This window comes from Poecilia latipinna, unplaced genomic scaffold, assembly GCF_001443285.1.
Source record: "Poecilia latipinna isolate Pla-1442-1.1 unplaced genomic scaffold, P_latipinna-1.0 Scaffold32, whole genome shotgun sequence".
NCBI classification, from domain to species: Eukaryota; Metazoa; Chordata; class Actinopteri; order Cyprinodontiformes; family Poeciliidae; genus Poecilia; species Poecilia latipinna.
Window position 1 is genome coordinate 726397 of NW_015112648.1, and position 20543 is coordinate 746939.

Here is a 20543-nt window from a genome sequence, read left to right on the forward strand (position 1 = left end):
TCCTGATATGTAATTGTTCTTTTTTAAGTTATTAATGTACCAGAAAATTAAATATACAGTATATGTTGAGTTGCTCTGTTGTGTTGATAGAAGTGATTTATAAATACATGTTGTCTCAGAAATGCATTCTTGAATTGATATAAGGCATCAGGAATTGAGAGATTGGTAGTTTTTGTCACTGTAGACGGTTTTCTTCAGAACAGTATATTTAAATAGGAATCAGAGTTTACAGGAGTTGAACTAGATACCTCTTTATCCCCCAAAATTCCCAAAGCCTTTGTTTTTTTCAGACAGATCCAGGACTAAATGTCCAAGAGTCAGCCAATAGGATTTCCCTTTGGAGCCACTGTCAGGTCAAAAATCTGGAATCTAAATTCCAGAAGTCAAGCTACCGCTAATAACATTCAGTCCAGACTATATCGACTTCTGTCTCATTTAGGTTGTCAGCTGTTTTGCTCAGTGTTAACTGAGCATGCTGTTTCCATCCTCAGATTTACAAGCACTGGTGGCTGAGACACTGATTTCTGTCCATATCGATCACATCTTACCCACAGGCCCTACTTAATGCATAACATCTTCACTCAACACACTTTGAAAAATGGTGGGAAGTATGCCATGTAATTTTCAATTTAATGTAAACTTTATCACAGATCTCTAATTTTATACATATTTGTTAAAATCCTGTGAGATACAAAACGTTATCTTAATTAACTTTAAATGTAAGTGCTTTTTTAAAATCAGGAAAGCTGCTTCGGTCTCCCACAGGGCAGCTCATAGACACAGTACTGTGTAATATGGAGTCCAACAAAAGTAGTTATACCTGTAATATCAGGTCTTCTGTGAAGTACTGTCTTAAAAATATAATTATTCAATCAAAAATTCAAAAAAATATGTTGAACTTTAAATCCTTACAATGCTAATGTAAGAAAACTTCAGTTCCATGAGACTTCAGAGCTGTAAGACTTAAAAACTATTTATTTTTATTTTTTTTATTTCTTTATTGTCGCTAGTGGGCTTTTAATTTCTTACCCGTGGCTGACCCACAACTTGATGTAGGAACTAAATCTCCTTTTTTTGTAGGCCCTGCTTGGATTTCCCTATAATGACAAAGGGAGAGTTAATCTCTCATAGACCTCCAGTTTTCACTTGTCTAGTGCACATAACTTGTTTTTATATTTTAAGTGATGATGTTCAGACATGTATTTGATAGAAAAGATAACTCTGGTTTCAGTAAAAGATTCAAGTTGCAATTAAGATTAAGTTTAAACAAAATGCGTTTAAACTTGACTGAGACTCATTGTGTTCTTGGATTTAATCTGTGAAAATATATTTGTAATCAGGAATGAAACAAGCCAATGTGCAAGGCACCAACCTCAGCCCTGATAAGTGATGTGACTCAAGTGTATATTCTCTTGAGAATGAGTGATTAATTAGCTTCTGATGTTCACAGACTGTGAGCCGTTAATGGTTTATATTATGAGGTTAATCTTAGCTGTAGCTTTATAATGATGGCTGCACTGATCTCTTTTCCAGTAATCCCTGGATTAATGACATTGGGTGGCATAACAAAATAAATCAACTTACCTCTGAAATCTTAAGCCAGCTCTGTTCTTTTTTTATTTTTTTAGGTAAAAATTAACTTCTCAAAGCACAGAAAATAATCCTATGAAAAATAATAAATGTCTCCCTTTATTTTGTTGTTATAGTTATCTATGAGTTCTGGCTCACTGGAGAGATTTAAAAGTATGTTTTCAACAGATAAAATGCAATTACCAGTTCCCTTAAAATAAAGAAAATATCTAGGAATGCATTCGCTGCATTTGTGACTTCTACATAGTAGTTATGATTAATAAGACTTTTTAAAAAAACTTTTATTCACCAACAATCTGTAATAATCAGGTACTGTTCATAGAGAGAATAAATAACCAAACAATCTTCTGTAACACCTTTATGGTTAATCTAATTTCCACAGAGAGCTTCACTCTCAGACTACAAGTTTAATTGTGGTCTGCCTACTTTCGAACAAGGAGGTAGACCTAAGAGCGTCTCTGTTGTAGAACATCATCAAATTTTCTTTTACTAGTTCAGCTAGTTTACTGATATGGCTGACCTTGGTTATTCTATTCATAAGGACATCACCTTACTCTGCTCTCTTTTTTCCATTTGCACTCCATAATTGTGTTTTTCTTTTCCGATTGCATGCTGGTACTTTTTGGTGATTTTGTTCTATGTTCCTTCACTCTCTGGAGTTTAAAACATAGTCTCTTGCTGTTTAATGGGAGTTCTCCTCTCTGCAGTCACCAACTGCCCTAGATGTGTGCTTAGCATGGATGAATTAATCAAAAATAATTATTGATTACATTCTATACTCTTTCCTAGAGTCTTAAAGCACCCCGAATAACAGTTTATTATTACGTGAAACTGATTTCTGACTGTACTTGCATGGGCTCAAACTCTTTAATTAATTAAAGACTGTTGAATAAGAAATTCAAGCTTTCAGTTTTCAGTTGTGTCTTTAATGGTTGCTATAAACTATGTTTAAACAAGGGCAATTATCATAAATAAAAAATAAAAAGAAGGAAAACCTTCTACTGGCGCATTCTCCATATGCGCATTTAATTGCTGCCCATGGGTTTCGCTAGTTGCAAGTACAAAGCAAAAAAATCTGAAAGTATTCAGCCGCTTTTTGCTTTACTCTGACATCAGATGTAAACCCTTTACAAATCTGTCTTTTTAAAAACATACTAAGATGTGAAATGATTTGATTCTGAATAAGCCTGCTTATTTTAATGACCAATTAAAGTTAAATTTACTTTAAAAAGTAAAAAATAAATAAATAAATAAATAAATAAATAAGTAATTAAAAGAAGTTAGAACCCAGCTAATTTTTTTTGGTAAGACAGCGTGCCATCATAAATTAATACCATCAATGGACATGCCAGCACTAATGGGTACCTGGACTTAGAGACTTTATGCAATATTTAAAAAAGCCTTACCTTATGGTAATTTGAGACAGTATTGTAAGGGTAAGAAAACAAATAGATAAGACAATAAGTTAGGATACTAAGATATTATAAGGCATTTATTGATCTGAATATACCATTAATTATCACTTGTGGATTCCAATAAGGTTTTTTTTTTTTTTTTAAAAAAAAAACCTTATTGGTTTTAAGAAATCCCCCTGACCATTTTTGATAACTTTTTACCAAAATGGTCACGGGACTGTACTGTATTTGAATATTTCAAAATCCCTTTTTCGATGGATACAGCTCAGCAGTAGTAAATCCCCCTTCACACCAGAGTAAGAGAACAATTCAAATCAAAAGACAGTGGACTTAACAGGGTCTTGGAGAGGTTGCGAGCATAAGAAAACTATAGTAATGAGCCTGTGATGTGGTGGCATCATATTTTGCTCCTGGTGCTTATGAAGATGATTGGTAACAACTATGGCAGCTTATCAACTCTAGGAGTTTATCAATTAACAATCATCAGTTATTGATTCTTTGATTAGAGCCCCCAATTCATCAAACAAGATCTTCTTTACAGATGGTGCTGTGCTCCAAAATGACAGTTTGTTTTGTTTTCAACAGCTTCTGGCTAACCTGTTGTCTGTCTGCCATTTTGGAAGGCTTTTCATTTTCAAAGTCCCATTAGCGGTCACTGCTGATTATCCACCTGGTACAGAGATCAGACCTCTGTAATTACAGTGTCATCTGTAGCTTCGGTAATGGATGTGACACCTGTAAAAACAAGGCTGTTTTCACAAAGTGCAGGCAGAAGGCTATGAAGCTGTCCAGTTTAAAGATGGGTCAGTACAATGCTGAAGTTTGATGTGAATGAAGAGGACTTGGTGAGGGTGGATGTTTTGATTCAGTACAAAGACTGGCAACGGCCACCATGTTGTTTAATCTACAAAGCATTTTGTGTGTTAAGCTGTGAAATAACATGACTGTGAGTGAGTGACCACTGCCAATTAGGCGCTGTACTTCTAAGCAGCGTGTTATGGCGTCACATTAAAGTGCACCTCATAGATCTATCCTAAAATATGTCTACTACAGATATGATTAAATAATCACATACCCCAGTCTTCTTCCTAAACAACATCCTTGACTGTTTTACTGTTGTATTTTGGTTTTATTGAACAATCTGATCAAAACCCCCTTTACCAGTGGTCACATTTTAAAATGTTATAAAATAGCAGTCTTGATAAATAGCTAGTCAAGCATATTGTTTCATTGTGAGAATATTGTGACAGAATATTTGAATTTTTTATTTTTAATACCTCGGTCAATCTTCCCGTCTCCAGTATCCTTGACAGCACCACCCAAGAGCTCAGGTTTGAATTAGACCGCAAACATCACATGTTCTTTATTACTCTGCCCCGCTCATTTACAATTTAGCAGAGACGGACAATAAAACACATAAATGGAAATACCTATGAAGCAACAAAATACATTTAAAAACATGATAATGGCAGTAATAGTTACCAATGCTGCAAAATGCTACCCCTGATTTTGTCCTTTGTTTTTACAGATCAGCTGTTGTCATGTTTTGATAATTTGATTTTATTACACTGTGGCATTTCAAAAGTCAAGAAATCACTGAGGTTTTGGTCAGAGTAATTGGACAAAGCCAATATACAAAAAAAACTAATTATTCAAAAATGATCAAGTCTGTTATACATCTAGCGCTAAATAAGACCATGGTGACTTTTGATACTACAAAATGTGCACTTCAATTAAAAGTTATTTCAATATAGAAAATCTAGTGTACAATTTGACTTGAATACAATACGGCACAAAACATAAATGTTTTGTGTGGAAGTGCAGATGATGAAGAAATAGGTCTGGAAGGGAAACTTGGCTAATTTGAGCTTTATAAGCTGTGTACCGACATGACATTCTCTCAGCATCAGAGGCAAAGTTAGATTTGTTTTCATACATAGTTATCCGTTTTTCAGCATGAATCATAATTTCAAACCAGAACTTTACTCTCTTACAGTTGCTCATAACAAAAAGCTGATTCAGTGCTGACATAATATTTCTGAGGCAGATGGGGAACAAATTAATTTGATGTATTTGTAAAAAAAAAAAAAAAAAAAGTCAATACAGCATTACTTTACACATAAGAACACTGTCGATGAAAAACATTGATAATCCTGGACCTACATATTATTTGTGCACTGTATAGCGTATGATTATGTATTTCATCTGGCAAAGACTCTGTATTACTAATGAGACCAACACACACTCACTTGTCAGCCTCAGATACCCAAAGGAGCATTTAGACATTAAAACACATGAATAGAAATCACTTTTAGATGATGCCAGTTTCAGCCTAAATACATTTGAAAACACAAATCTGGGTATTATGTTTATTGAAGAGGTAAAAGGATGAGAACAAGGAAAATGAGAGCAAGAAAAAGTTGTGTTGCAAGTACAAAAGAGTGTAGTAGTGTCATGATTGCCTTCACACTGGAATGGTCACGGAGGTCCCACAGACTGTTCAGCAGTCTTCATCTAATATGAAGGAGGTTTAAGCAAATTATCAACCTTTCTCCTGCCCTGACTTTTCAAGCTACATGCATTTTATCTGCATTTTTGTAATTTAAACAAAAGCCCAAAACAACCTCAAAATATCATCTACAAAATCCCGATGAATTTTTGTTGATTACAACCAAACAATTTTAGAGCTCAAAACAGACGGAGGCTGCAAAGTGTTATTACTCTCACAACATGTTTGTAGTCAAAAAGGTCTTTCCTTAAAAAAATGGATGTGCCCAAACTATTAGCAACCGTCAACTTAGACTTGTTGGACTTCTCACTTTTTATTACAGAAAACTGGTATTTATTTTAGTATTTCTTTTAGATACAGTAATGTGTCCAGAAGATAGTGATCAGTCAAAAATATGTATTGCTTTGGCAGAGGCTTCCCAGCCCATTTCAGTTCTTTTTTGATTAAGTTTACTTTTTTCACAATTGTTGCCGTTTTAAAATCCAATAGTTTAGGCTGTGATTTCAGTGACTAACGTTTAGGTGTAATGTTTATTCCCTATGAAATTAATAAAATGGAGACCCTCGGTGCCCACTGATGAACGTCGTAACATTTGGTTTGGTTTTCTTCATAAATTGGACTCCTCAGACTCATTATTCTTAAGCGACATTAAGTATAACATTTGATGGATTGCCTTCATTTTTACATCTCATTATAGGAGAAAACTGATTCCTGTCCTGTACAAAGGCAGGTATTAATTCAATACTTCAAACAAAGACAGGTACAACTTTAGAAAAGAACCAGTAGGATCACTTTCACATTGTGGTGAAACTGTAGGTAGTATTCTGTACTGTCATCTGCACCATAAAATGTACAAAATATCACCATGTTGTTGGCTAGTGACCTCCAATCTTATTCACAAGCACTTTGAAGCATGTTTATTTATTTACAACATACAGTGTACTCTGAAACAATAACACGTTTATAAATAAATATTGCAATCTGAACAATCTTACAGTTCTCCTTTTTGTAGTCGAATTCTTCACGACTGGTCACCTGAGCTTAACGAAGGTGAGGCAACCTCTGCCCGCTCCATCTTCCAATCTCTGGATTACTTATTCTTTTATATGTGCTATCATTCACCGGCAGACTATCCATTACTCGTTGTCTTGTCCTCGGTATTCCTTCTCTTCCTCACCCTCCAGATGTCAATTTTAAATAAATAGAAACAGTGTCTAAGACAAAAGAATCATATATTCTCAAAATCTGAATAAACTTTTAAAATTAAAAGCTACAATTTAAAATATTTCTTAACTTTAAAAAAAAACATAAAGAAAACATAATAAAAACATATTTATCAAAAGGTAGAAACGGAAGGAAAATATTTTTATGGTAACATAGAAAGGATGTTCCCTGTGTGTGTGTGTGTGTGTATATATATATATATATATATATATATATATATATATATATATATATATATATATATATATCTCAAGCCATTTCTATTAGTTAGTCATTCCTTTCAGTCATACTGTAGTGTCATTTAGTACTTCCTGGTAACTCCGTGTAATGCACAAACCTCTTCCAGCCTGGCTAGATGTCTTCATTCAGAGTTCTCATTAAGTTTTTAGCCAGGTTTTGCAAAGTCCAAGCCAGTTTCTTTTTACTTCACCCCCATTTTGGTTTGCAGAATGTATCTGACTGTGTTCCACAGTTTGTTCTAGTTCTGCTTAATCACAGACGAGGAGAGAGGCAAGGGGATGTCGCCATTGTTTCGGATGGGGAGAGAGCAGTCATTGGCTGCAGGGTTCACGAAATGAGGCCCCATTAAAAATGGCCAGAGTCCTTTCTTATTTTTAATTGTGCAAGAATAAAAACGTATGTCTTGGATCCAAGGATGAAACAGTCTTTCTCGTGTCTTGTCCTTTTCAATCTCTCAGAGTTGTTGTTTGTAGTAAGAATGTGATTTCCTGAAAAAAGATCTGATTTATCTGGACTGCTGACTAAAAAATGAGTGAAGTTTCTGTTGAATACTTGAAATATACTTATATATATATATTTTTTTAACTCACATTATACTCATAAGTAATACCAAAATGAAATTGGGAAATGATAAGTCAACATCTGTTGTTTTGCGATATCAGTGAATCGTTGGTTAACCATTCAGGAGTCCTGGCAGGTAAATTGCTTATATTTTAAAACAAAATATTTACTCAACAGCCTTAGCCAACAATGGCAATAAATAAATAAGTAAAAAAAAAAAAGAAACAAAAAATCCCCCAAAGACTTGTGACGTCATTACAAGATCAAAGTTTGTCAACATCTTTGTTCAAATGTATAGTGGCTTACAAAAGTTTGTCCATTAACATACCCTGAATCAATAATGTATGAGTACAGTGGTTTACTGTTTTCTGAAAGTAAACACTCATAACCAATAGTGACCATTGCTGATTTTTACACTATGATTTTCACAATAAGTAACACAAAACGAACTCTGAATGTTACTTATTGTTTGCTACTGTTACTTTTAGTGTGAGCTAGTGATGACTTCCTACTCTGCTTTGCTTTAGGGGAGCCAAAGGTTAGGAACCCTTAAGCTGTGTGTCCAAAACCTTCTGGTATCACTATTTTTCATTTTACTGCTCTCACATTTTTCGCTTCACTTGACCCTTTATTAATCCACTGCAAAGGCATCACAGGTGAATTGTACTCTTTGTCCATCTTTTCTCCAGCCCACATCCTCTGCCTCTCTATTGCTCAGTTTCTCTCCCGGTCAGTCACAGATTGTCTTGCAGCCTCTCCATGTAGGTTCTGATTTCAGACTGACCCAGGTCCATATCCTGGCACACCCACTTAATGTCATCCTCATTACCATTGGTCACAAGAACTGAGGAGTTGACATACGGGCCACCACTACCCGAATTATCGTTGGGCAAAACGGTGGCAAAGGATGTAAATTTGACTCGTTTGCGCTTGGCAGCAGCAACTGCAGCTGCAGCCGCAGCTCTGGGGGAATTATTCAGATGCTCTGTTTGCCCAGTGGCATCTTTCCCACCAGTAGTGATTGCAGAAAGGCACTGATGGGGTTCTGGGATAGACCTAGGCAAGGTCTGTCCATGGGCCATTCCCCGCAGTCCACCTGTGCCGCCACCACTTATTGTGCCCATGCCAGAACCTACACCCATCACCAAAGTGTTCCCAGCACCATTCAGAAGGTACTTGCTCTCCTCATATCCTCCTTCGTTTCTGTCGATGATGGTAGTGCATTCATCAGGTAGGCCCTGGCATTGGTCCGCATGGTCAGCTAAGAGGTCAGCCTCAGTGCCAAGCCACACCCAGTCATGGGCATGGTTCATGTTACCGCCTGCTTCCAGTACAGGAACCTGCTTGTGACGGTACCTAAAGAAAAAAAAGAGATGATAATTTGGCTTCAGTGAAGGGTAAATGAAGAAACAAGAAATGAATCCCATTTCTTCTGATGACTGTCAGAAATTTAGCTTGATTTTTTTATGTGGTAAGACTTTTGTACTTTCAGCTTTTCAACAGATTTGTGTTAAAATATAGAAGCTCTGACTAATAACCTAAAAACTTGAATGGTAAGATATAAGTAAGAATATACTCACAGCTATCAAGATTAAGAAATTGTGGTTTCAAAAGATCACAATATTTCAATTATATTTCTCTTCAAAGTGAACTCTGTCTTGCTCTCTGCATGCAAGTTGAATTTGTTTGGTAAACTCTTTAAAATTGATAGAGCTCGACTACTTTTAGTATTTTTGAATTTCTGTTTGAGACTCTTATTTTGAAGTATGAAAGAAAGTATTAAAATATTTAAATTGCCCTGTTATGTCAACAGAGTTGGCAGACAACACATAATTCAATTAATATCTAATATTCTTTTTAATCTTAAAGGGAAATTAAATGACAAAATAAATCAAAAAAGTCATCACAACTGTTTGTATTGGAGCACTCTTAAATTGTCGGAGGGGATATTTGAGTTAACAGTTTTCTGAAAAGTTGAAATGCTTTAAATCATAAATTTAGCTATAACCAGTTACCTGAACGCAAAGCTGACACAGTTGATGAGGAAGACCAATATGGCCAGACAGAATACTCCCAGAAGAGCATACATCCCAATCTCCAGGTCTGACAGGCCTCTTGTGGTTTGGGTCAGCTCACCGTTCCCAGTTCCTGGAACTTCCACTTGTACTGAGTTCTTACTATAGTCCCCGCCTTGGCCTGACCCTCCCCGACCGCTGCTGCCACCACCAGCAGCTCTTCCACCTGAAGCATGGTGGGTAACTGTGCTTTTAGTTGTTGTGCTAACCTGACAAATGGAAATTAACACATCACAGTGTTTCAGTTTTAGTTGCAAAAAACAATAAATTAGTTAAAAATTATCTAATGTAAAGGAGATAACCATTATCCCAGTATAAATCTTATTCTTTATTTAAAGCAGAAATTTTGAACTGTAACATTTCTGTAGGTGAGTTTTGACAGCATTAGGTGAACAGATAATCTGTGAAAACTTCGATTATCTCCACCTCCTCCCTGAGCTGCTATTCTGAAGTAATGCACTGTTCCCGACCAAAAACAACCAATCAGAGCCAGGAAGAGGTTCTCAGCGCTGTCAATCAAGGTTGTGTACATGCTCCTCAATGTGCTGTTGGCATAGAAACAACTTATCGTTACTGGAAAACCATTTATCCATTATTAGTGGCTATGCTAACTAGCCTGAGCATTCACAACAGCCTCTGCTAGCTACAGCGTCATTAGCAGAGGTGATAAAAGAGGTGGGATGAGCAGCGCCACACGGCTTGTGATTGACAGCAATAAGACCCATGTCCTGGCTCTGATTTTTTCACAGATTATGTCTCATACCATCCTGTCACACCATAGTAACAGCTTCAACAATTATGTAAAAAAATATGCTTTATTAAAGTTACATACTGACACTTTAATAAAGACAGCAATTTCAGGAAAATATCCAAAATAATCTTCCCACCTTCCTCATGGCTCCTTCCTCTCGGTCCACAGCCACACTCTTGGAATTCCGTTCCCCTCCATTATTTGTCCGTTGCTCACTGGTGCCGTTTTCTAGCCCTCCACCATCCTCCGCTCCACCTCTCTCGTCGCTGTTGGCTCCAAACTTAACGACCACATTACCAACTCCAGATGCCAGCACACTCTTCCTCTTGGACTTCTGGCAAGTTTCAGAAATGACCATTTCCACACGAAACAGTGGACCCTGTCCATCACCCTCAGCCACGATAATTGGCCAGTGCTGCTCCTATTTGACAATCCAATAACAGGAAAATGAATAGACACGTTCTAGTTATGTTTGGATGAAGTGCCATAAGGGTTGTTTTAGATTTTTAAAAAGAAAGTGTTTTAACCTGATTGGTTACAGAGATGACACTCTCATCCAGAGAGACAGCTGAGAGGAGGAAGTCCTTGGGATCATAGATATCAAGAGGTGTCACTGAGCCATCACTGTAATGAATCCACGCACTAACCACAGCTTCCTGAATGTGAAAACAGAAACAGGATCCGTTCAAAATGTTTTTAAGGCATTTTAGCCACTGGCAGAAGGATAATACACTGATAACTGCAGAATGTGAATCTTAAATGGCAACTGTAGTTATTTTGTGGTTTGGTTATAATTAATTGAGACTTTGGTGACCTAATAGTGTTGTCATCAATATAACTGAAATAAATAATCAATTTTACTATTTGGACCAGATACAGAGACACATATCTACTCTTCCACTGACTAACATGCAAAGCAGCTGTATCCTATTTGTCTCTGGGTCAAATCCCCGTCTCACCAATACATGTTTTCATTACATGTCTTCACTAAATCATGCCAGCATGTTGCCATCTCATCCCCTCCTGCTTCAGTTTCTGATACAGGGACACAAACCATTTTAAACCTCTTCGAGATACCTGCTGTAGGTAGTATTTTTGATAAACCTGGTAAAGTGATTTGGTCAGTAACCCCAACTATAATTCTATAACCAAAGTGTTACAGATCATAGATAAAATTGGGAGAAATTATGGTAACAGTATTCATCACTACTTAACAAAAAAATGGCTGTGTATTTTCAGGTAAGCACAAAATATTTTAGTTACGTTTTCTTCAGTGATCTGACAGTCATTATATGTGAATGCATAAATGTATTTGCAGAAGTAATTATTACCTGTTTGGGTGTGTGAAGCAGATCTGTAGCTGTAGTTGTCAGCTGTATTGCTTGGTAATTTCCAGGACTCGCTGTCATGCTGAGAGACAAGGATGCAACCAGCTGGACTCCCAGGTCTGTTATTGTTACCTGCAGGAACAGATATAATTTATTAAACAATCTATAAAGGCTACTAAAAAATCTTGAACTTCCACATGTTAGCAATAAATACAAAATATTTCTGTATTTATGACAAAGGAACAGTGACATTATGTGCAACTTAAACTAAAACTAGAGTCACTCCAATTATGTAGTTGATATACATAACGCATTTTTTATCTTATTTTTCATGTCCACGTTAACCCTGTGAGTTAATAAAAATTACACTTTGAATTGGCTTTTTTTCCTTTATTCTTTGACTTGTCGTTTCTGAACAATAAAACTGCTTGATTGACAGATCTGTATAAAACTATCATGTTTCTGTTCTGTGTTTCTACAGTATGTCATCATGGGGAATACAAGGACTTATTTTCTTCAACTTAAATCACTTCTAAAAAGAAAAATGTAATAATAATCCATCAACATAACAACAAAAAAACATTAAATTGAATGAAGCAGCGAAACTAATTTACATGTTACTCTACCTTGTCATCCAGGACTGTCACAGTCTTCTCTGCCAGGATAGAATCAGACAAAGGGGACAAAACCTGCAACAAATCATAAAACGAACATACATTTTACCGTAAAGTGTGAAAACATAAATCTAAAACTACATTTACATTTTTTTAAGGATTTTCTTTAGGCTCTGGTGGCCTTTATTGAGCAGTAAATCTGCACAAACTAGAGAAGAAGAGAGAAGGAGAAAGGGGAAGACTTGCAGCAAATGGCCCAACACCAGGAATCGAACCCAGAATAGATATGATTTAGGTTAATTTCAAACATAAAATACTAAGGATCACTTTGAGTCCTTGGTAGATATTTTTGCAGTTGGCAAATTTAAATATTGAACCTGGAACAAATAGGGAAGAATAGATAGGAAAGAATAAAGAACACCAATCCTAATTTTTATTTTCCTTTTTATTCAGACTTTGAAAATACTGTAACTAAATACCATCCTTTTTCAGACTGTGTAGGAAAACAGGCTGACATAACTTCTTACACTTATGCTATCAGAATTGGCAAGATGCTTTATAGTCTGTTATTACTAACCATGTCCAAAACAAGCATGTAAACAGTCATGAATAAACAGGATCCTTTCATAACTGATGAGATTATCTGTGTAAACACTGGAATGTGTTACATTCAAATTTAGTTGACATTTGAATCTCACAGTTGCTTTCAATTCATATTACAAAAAAAAAAACCTTATAGAGAGAAAAATGTGCACACAGCACCTGACACAAACACACATCAGCTTTGCTCCCGCGGGTAAGCATTCAACTAAGTCAACAGGGCCAAAAGCAAAACAAGCAAAAGAAAAAGTGGGTGGATGAAAAGTGAATAAAAACAAGCAGTGAGCAAGAGAGGGTAATATATAGAGCAGGTGTCAGAGCAAGAAAGACAATGACAAATAGCGGTGGACAGAATATGAGAGAGGGCAAAGGCAAGGAGCATGAAAGATTGCGATACAAGAGGAGAGGGAAAGCACAAGACGGACAGTGACAGAGATTAGGAGCCTCGTGCTGGAGTGTACTCCTCCGCCTGAGGACAGGCAGATCTGATTGGTGTACAAAGAAAATCTCTCGCTGAACGTTTCAATGTGTCAAATTCAATCCTACCCTCGGTGAGGTAAAGGAAAAAAATGTAATGATTGACATGTATGGGATTGCACCTCAAGACTGGGAATGAGCCTGCGAGAGGAAGAAACTGGGGGAGGGGACTAAGGAAAGAGAGATGGGCAATAGAGGAAGAAGTGGGGCTCAGGGAGTCTTAGCTGGGGAGGTAAAATTGAAATGTCAAACTATCAAATGGTGGCTGTCGACACCGGCATGTAGAAAGAGAGAGTGCTGGGTAAATTCTCTCTTCTGGCTCCGAAAACGCACACAGCTGCCTATAAAAGTGCATCTGTATGTGTGTGTGTTTGTGTCCCAAGTTGGCTTGATGGAAACATACGCTCAGCTGTTTCCAGAAAGTCCCCTGTGTTTCCTCTAAACTCAGTGCCAACCTATTTAACAAACACACAGACCACTTGTTTAAGAGCTTCCATGCATGTGAATGCACTTAAAAACATTTAAAACCACTGATTTAAAAAAAAATTACATACAGTGCCTTGCAAAAGTATTCTTGACCTCATATTTTGCTATGTTACATTACAAACTGATGCATTTTTATTTTGATTTTACTGACCAACTCAATGGAATGCATATTTATAAAACTGAAGGAACTCTGGAGGAGCTGCAAAGATTCACAGCTCATGTGAGATAACTGATAAACAGGACAAAATGTATTAGCTCGACAAATCTGGCTTCTACGGATGAAGGGTAAGAATAAAGCAATTATTGAATGAGACCAAAAAATGTGTCCTTTATTATTTTGCATGTGGGGAATAACAAGCATTTGGAAAAAGGGGATCTAGTCAGTTATGACCAAAAGCTGAACTTAAGGCTTATATGAACCTACAGCAAAAGTTTTGCAAAGAAGAAAATGTAAATGTCCGTTTCAAGACGTGCCAATATCTGGTAGAGATATTCCAGCTGTAATCACAACAATAGATTTTTCCACAAAAGTAATGATTCAAATGGGCTGAATCCAAAAGGATGACACCTTTTTCACATGTGTGTTTATATATTTTTGGAAACAATGCATCATTTTCTTTCCATGTCAAAATTATGGGCTACAATGTGTTGGTGTAATACATAAAATCTCTACATCATAGTTTGTGATTGTGAAAAATTTCAAACGTTATGAACGGTCTTGTAGGCAATACTCTGAGAATGGATGGACTATCAAACAGCCCACTGGACTGTATTATATGTGGTTTTGCGGTGGTGTAAAACCTATAAAGGCCAGACTGTTCAAACGTAGCAGATGCACAAATGTTTTCAATGTCAGCAAACATACAACTACAAAATATCACACCAAGATGTCAAGGCTAAATCCACAATAGTTAATTGGGGCTAATTGTGTAGTAAGCAAGCAAAGAGGCTTGCTGTTAGATATGAAATGGAGAGAAAGGGGAGGGAGTGTGTTTACTGCATAAGAGTGCTTTGCACTGGAAGGTGAAGGGCCAAATTACAACGTGCTTGACAAAAGCAGAAATGTTCAGCTGACTGTTCCTGGACTTTGTGATGAATTCACTGATTGTGGAATATATTTCAAAACCATTGTCCACCAAGCAGTGACTAAAGCAGAAAGTTCAAGTTCAGGAAATGTATATTGGAAGACATTGTATTTTGCAGAGAAAATAAAAAGCTACTCACTTGTATAGTAGTAATGCCTAGGTCACGTCCCATTAAAATATGTCCATCTACAAGCCTGGCAATGCGCGGCTCTTCAACCTGTTTGATAGAAACAGAAAGCCCAGATGTAACCTTCATTCTCATCTATGTGCTAGGCCCTCGTTTTCACTGTAACATTATGTACAGCTACGCATATTTCATATCATTGTAATAATTTCATTTGTCACATATATTTATTCTGATTGGAAGTAACATAATATTTTGCTGTAGCCCAGGAAGAGCCCATTAGGGTGATAGGAAGAAGGGCTTATATTTACTTAGGGGTACAGAATAAATTTTGTTTTAACTATTAATGATCATTTTCCACACTTACCTTCAATTGTTCCAAGACCAAAGGAGTGATATCAGCTTGCCAGTCAGTACCCAACATGTAAACCATCTCCCCTCCAGGGTCAGATGGTTCGGCAACAAAATGAGTGAGAACTCGCACCAAAGCATACTGGTACTGGAAAGTGGAGAAGGAAGGTGAGGTTTAGTGGACATGAGTTAAGGTCATTTACCCCAATGCCCCCCAACTCATTGATGACCAAATCAATAAAGTTGCAAGTTGACACACAAGAAAACTGTGCTATTTTAAAGCATATGTATTACATAAATTCAGAAGCAAATTTTTAGGTGTCATCTGACAAGCATTATTGTAAAAAAGACAAAAAAACAACAACAACAACAACAACAAAAAACAATCTCTTTTACCTCCTCCACTGCACAAGTAAATTCATGACATTTTCCTCATCTTTCAAGGTAAATAAACACCACATTAAATTAAAACTGCTAATTTCAAATTATATTCTATAAAACTTTATTAAGCAAAAAAAAAATAAAAAGAACACACACACAAAAAACTGCCTTTAAGAGCAAGACTCGGTGAAATTGAATCAAATGATACCTGTAGGGTGCAGCCTTTACCCTTTCTGTCATCATCTTCATCATCCTCGCTGTCCCTGGTGGGTCTGTAAGAACAGAAGAAGATAAATGAGATTGAAAATTGAAAGAGGATGAGATAATCTGGTAATTAAAAGCCCTTCCAATACTCTAAATGCAGCTCCAGCTAATCCATACAAAACACTCTCCTAATAATAAAACTTTCAGTCAACAGAAAGCTCATTTAATTTCTAATTATTAATTACATTTACACATTCTACTTGAAGTACATATTTCTTGGTATGGCTGATCTTTTTGTGTCCAATGTAACCTAAAATAGGAGGGTGTGTCTTTACTGTTTTCTTAAGTCGGAAACACACATTCTCTGTTTTGCTTTTGTTTTTGTTTGGTTTTCAACCTGAAAAGCACATAACGTCCAATACAGTGTTGCTCTGGTAATATTTTTTTTTTTTTTTTTTTATTTTTATTTTTTTTTTTTTTCCCAAAATCTCTGTCTCTTTCTTTCTGTTTATTTTTTGTCACATACTGTTTTTATTTTGTTTTTTAATTATGTAAAACACCTTGAAATGCCTTGCTGCTGAAATGTGCTATGCAAATAAAATTTGATTGATTGATTGATTCATATATTTGAAGGGACCCATAACAATTTGTAGTGAGGAAGGAGTGCAGTATGGGTAGCAAATCCTCAACTAAAAGTTTTTAGAATATTCTATTAAGTGTTGGAAATTTTGTAGCCTTTCCTCCAGATTCTCTTATAGAGTTTCATCTCCCAAATAGGGACAAATAAATACACAATCTTCCTTCTCTGCCTCCCTCTGTGAAATATCTAGCCAGCACTCAGAACTGCGTCTGAGTCTCATAACTGTCCTTGCTCCAGTGTTGCTCTGGTAATATTACACAAATCCTTATTCCATTTCCCAGAGCCCCAGTCACACGTGTGTTTGCAAGAATGTCCCTAATAGTTCTTGTGTTTTACTCGGAGAGAGTGTGGCGAGGGATATGGTGTGTGTGCGCGTGTGTGTGCGTGAAACAGCCTGAGCACATTGGTTGGTGGCCACCTGAGCAAAAATTGGCAAATTGAAAAATAGACATAGCCGAGCAGAATGGAAAGATGGTGATATGGGAATAACACAAAGCACATCAGTGATGGAGCTCATAGATAAATATGTGTATATACAAATGCCTAAAATATACACTGTGCAGGAAGAGATGGGCAATAGAAAAGGAAATTTGACTCAGTGATGACTGTAGATTTTTACCCTTAGAGGTTTGTGTGAGCAGAAGATCACACACACTGAAAATTATAAAATACATAAATAAAAAGAAGCTGGAAATCGGTATGCAAAATGTGATGATGGTGTAACAATAAATTTGGACACAGCTATTTTTTGATCGACTCCCCCTAGTGGTCTGGAGCACTTCCGTTTTCAGAACTTTTTATTTTCGTTTCTTTTGTCTGCTGCATCTCATTTGTGATTGTAGTCTTTTTTGTTGGCGTCTTTTTTGTTTGCGTCTCTTTTTTTGTTTGCATGTTTTCTCTGTTGCTGCCATTTGCACCTGTAGGCCACCGTAACTTTCTGATCTATTTGAGTGATGCATGATGCTGATCAAAACATTTTAGCTGCATACATTATCTGACATATAAAACTATTACATTTATGTGTATTGTTATACTTTTATAGTTAAACCAGATGCTCATATTCTCTGTGTAAAAAGACACAATCTTCTGTTCCGTGTCAGTTCTCAAGCGCCTGTGTCCTGCATGTTTCAGAAGTTTCTCTGTTTCAGCACACCTGAATCAAATGATTCAGTAGATGACATGTTTCCTGGAGAATTTCATGACATGCTGGGGAGCTAATTGAGCTATTTGAATCAGCTGTGTTGGAGCAGGCACACATCTAAAACATGCAGGACAGCAGCCTTCGAGGACTGACTTTGGAGATCCATGGTTTACACTGCAAAACGGATAATTAAGAAATAACGACTGTTTAGCCTAGCCTTTTTGACCTACATTTCCAGGCGGGGAGTGGTTTAGAGTAATGGACAAATAGATGGTTGAAGTGAAAGCTCACACATGACACTTCATGGTATGTGAAAAGGTTAAAGTTTATTTCCCATCTTGAGGTGAGACCTGGGTGCTGAAGATAAGGATGCATTGTCATTTTGGGGTTTTTGCAGAGCTGAAGATGCCTCTGTCCAATGTTTGTGTAAATGTGTGCGAAGAAGCATAAATAGTGAGAGAGTTTCTGAGTTAGAAGCTTGATGACTTACGCATCGTACCTTATTGTCTTCTCCTTGATGATAAAGCCTTGAAATGAACATTTGTGAGTATGCCTCTGATTTGATTCTGCCTTGAATTTTCCTTTAACCATAATTTTCCTTACAGAACTGTTCAATTATCTGCAATTTTTTTCTTTCTTTATTAATTAACAAATGTCTAAGTTAGTCTAATAAGAGCAAAATATGACAGAAAAATCTTCAAACTACCAACTCCCATTGCTGGCATTACCTGTTCAGAAAAATGTTTGTAAAAACTTTTTTTTTATCCATGATAAAGATGAATAACAAACCGAGGAAGCAGAATGCCATCTAACAGAGCAATTGCCTTTGCAGGCTGAATGTGAGGATTTTGTGTGAAATGCATTACATTTTGAGGAACTAACAGATCCAAATGCTTTCATCGTCCACAGTGGGATCCTCCCCCCCCCACATCACTCACTCCCTGAGGTCAGACAGGTAAATTACCTCTTGTTGGTGGTGATCGGCACCCTCCAGCCTTTGACCTGGCTCAGCTCAGTATCTGACACATCTATCTGCAGGGGTAGCTTGGGAACCCAGACAGTGAGCAGCAGCTGAGCAGACAGGTGGAGGTAGGTGAAGTTTACTGCCAGGGACTGTCTACCACGCATTTCTTTGCCGTTCACCAGAACCTGGTCGCAGTTTAAGGAAACCTGATAAAGGGGAAGCGGAGAAAAGCAGATGAGAAATGAGTTTCCCTGGTGTGTGAAGCAGCATGGGTGAAGGATCTTACATTTTACACTGAGATCGGTGATTTTCACTCAGCTGTGGCAATAGTAGACATTTATTTTGCTCACAGCCCAGAGAAACTTTCCCTTACAGTACATCTTTTTTCTAAAGGCAAATTCAAAATTGATCACACATTGATTCTCCTTTTTATTCATCATTCCCAAAACTGACCATTACTGTCTAATAAAGCAACATTTTGAGTTACATTCCGCACAATTTTTAGCTCAGTGTTGCAAATCAGCTGCTTTCCACAAATGACACAAGTATCATTTATTTACACATTTTTAAATAGAATTGTGGTTTTGTTGGTGGGGTTAACCTAGAAAAGTCTTTTTTTGGGGGGTAAATATAAACCAGTGCTCTTTCTGGACAGTGCAACGTTTCTGTGCTGGTGTCCTTACACAAACGTTTGATCTCTAAAGAGGTTAGCATTTTGTTCATCAAAGCCAACCCATTTCTGCTCTATAGGCTCGTACCTCTGAATATTTTTCAATTTAACTTTGCCTCTGTGTGCTCACGCTCGGCCAACATAAAAGGAAACGTGGCCAACTCATCTCCTTCCTGCTCCGTCTTTTCAGTATCTCCTTTTCTTCTCCTATTTTTAACCTTATTTCTATCTATTCTATCATCCACAATTTTCCTCTCCTGATCCTCTCTTTTACTTTTGTCTTCACTGTACCCTCCCCCATCTTTTCACAGTCTCCCTCTTCATCTTCCTCCCTTTCTAAAACCTGATTTACCGCTTGTTAACATCAAAGGGATGTTTGACTGTTGGTGCCCCAAACCATTTCTTCAAATAATTTTTTATTTTATTTTCCAGGTATAAATGAGTGTTAAAAAAAAAAAAAGCTAGGCTACTGTAGGAGGGTTTCCAATGAAGGTTTACGGCAACAGAAGTCATGGTAGAGGACTTGCTTTAGCGGGTGGTCAGGTGTGTAATTTAGTTCATAGGTTTGGTGAATTTGTTCACTGAAATTAGTTTCAGGTTAACCAGAAAAGTTTGAGGAAATATCTCCACAGCTTTTTGTAGGAGAGGCAAAAGGTGTCTCTCCAAAAACACAAAACGTACCATACAGTACACTAAAGGGTTGATGATATACAAACACATTTTTTTTACACATTTCCAAATTTGTCTGCTTTTTTATATTTTATTTTCAAAATCTAAAACAAAAAATTACTTGCTCAAGAAACCTCAAGCTAGCTCAATATTTGCAGTAATTTACTTCACTGTTGTGCCTTTTTGAATGCAGCCACTACTTGCAAAAACTGCTGAGCATCCAACAAAATAAGCCAGTCTTTGTTTTGATCATAAATTACTGAAAGCCCAAAGGTGACAGAGAACCTGCAACTGCTGCCAGACATTTAACTTTGCACACACCTTAAGCGAGCTGATCTAAAAGCCTGCTTTGTGCAAGTAAAAAGATGAAGAAATGATGGTAATTCTGTGAAACATCAAGGTCTGCCATGTCAATGGAGTCTGTGATGAGCCCCTGTTTTGTAC

At 36.8% G+C, this 20543-nt stretch overlaps 1 protein-coding gene across 2 annotated transcripts in view; it reads right to left on the minus strand.

Moving 5' to 3' along the window:
• Nucleotides 1-7156: 7156 nt before the first annotated feature.
• Nucleotides 7157-20543, minus strand: part of LOC106953273 (transmembrane protein 132B) — a 286044-nt gene continuing 272657 nt past the window's right edge. For both annotated transcript variants that reach the window (XM_015041905.1, XM_015041898.1), the window contains 10 exons: nucleotides 18761-18966; nucleotides 16020-16083; nucleotides 15447-15578; nucleotides 15095-15172; nucleotides 12320-12382; nucleotides 11697-11825; nucleotides 10893-11021; nucleotides 10502-10786; nucleotides 9555-9823; nucleotides 7157-8895 (listed from right to left, as the gene is read on the minus strand). In XM_015041905.1, coding sequence (XP_014897391.1) covers nucleotides 8274-8895; nucleotides 9555-9823; nucleotides 10502-10786; nucleotides 10893-11021; nucleotides 11697-11825; nucleotides 12320-12382; nucleotides 15095-15172; nucleotides 15447-15578; nucleotides 16020-16083; nucleotides 18761-18966 — 1977 coding nt within the window. In that variant the 3' untranslated portion in view covers nucleotides 7157-8273. The remainder of the gene's footprint in view (nucleotides 8896-9554; nucleotides 9824-10501; nucleotides 10787-10892; nucleotides 11022-11696; nucleotides 11826-12319; nucleotides 12383-15094; nucleotides 15173-15446; nucleotides 15579-16019; nucleotides 16084-18760; nucleotides 18967-20543) is intronic.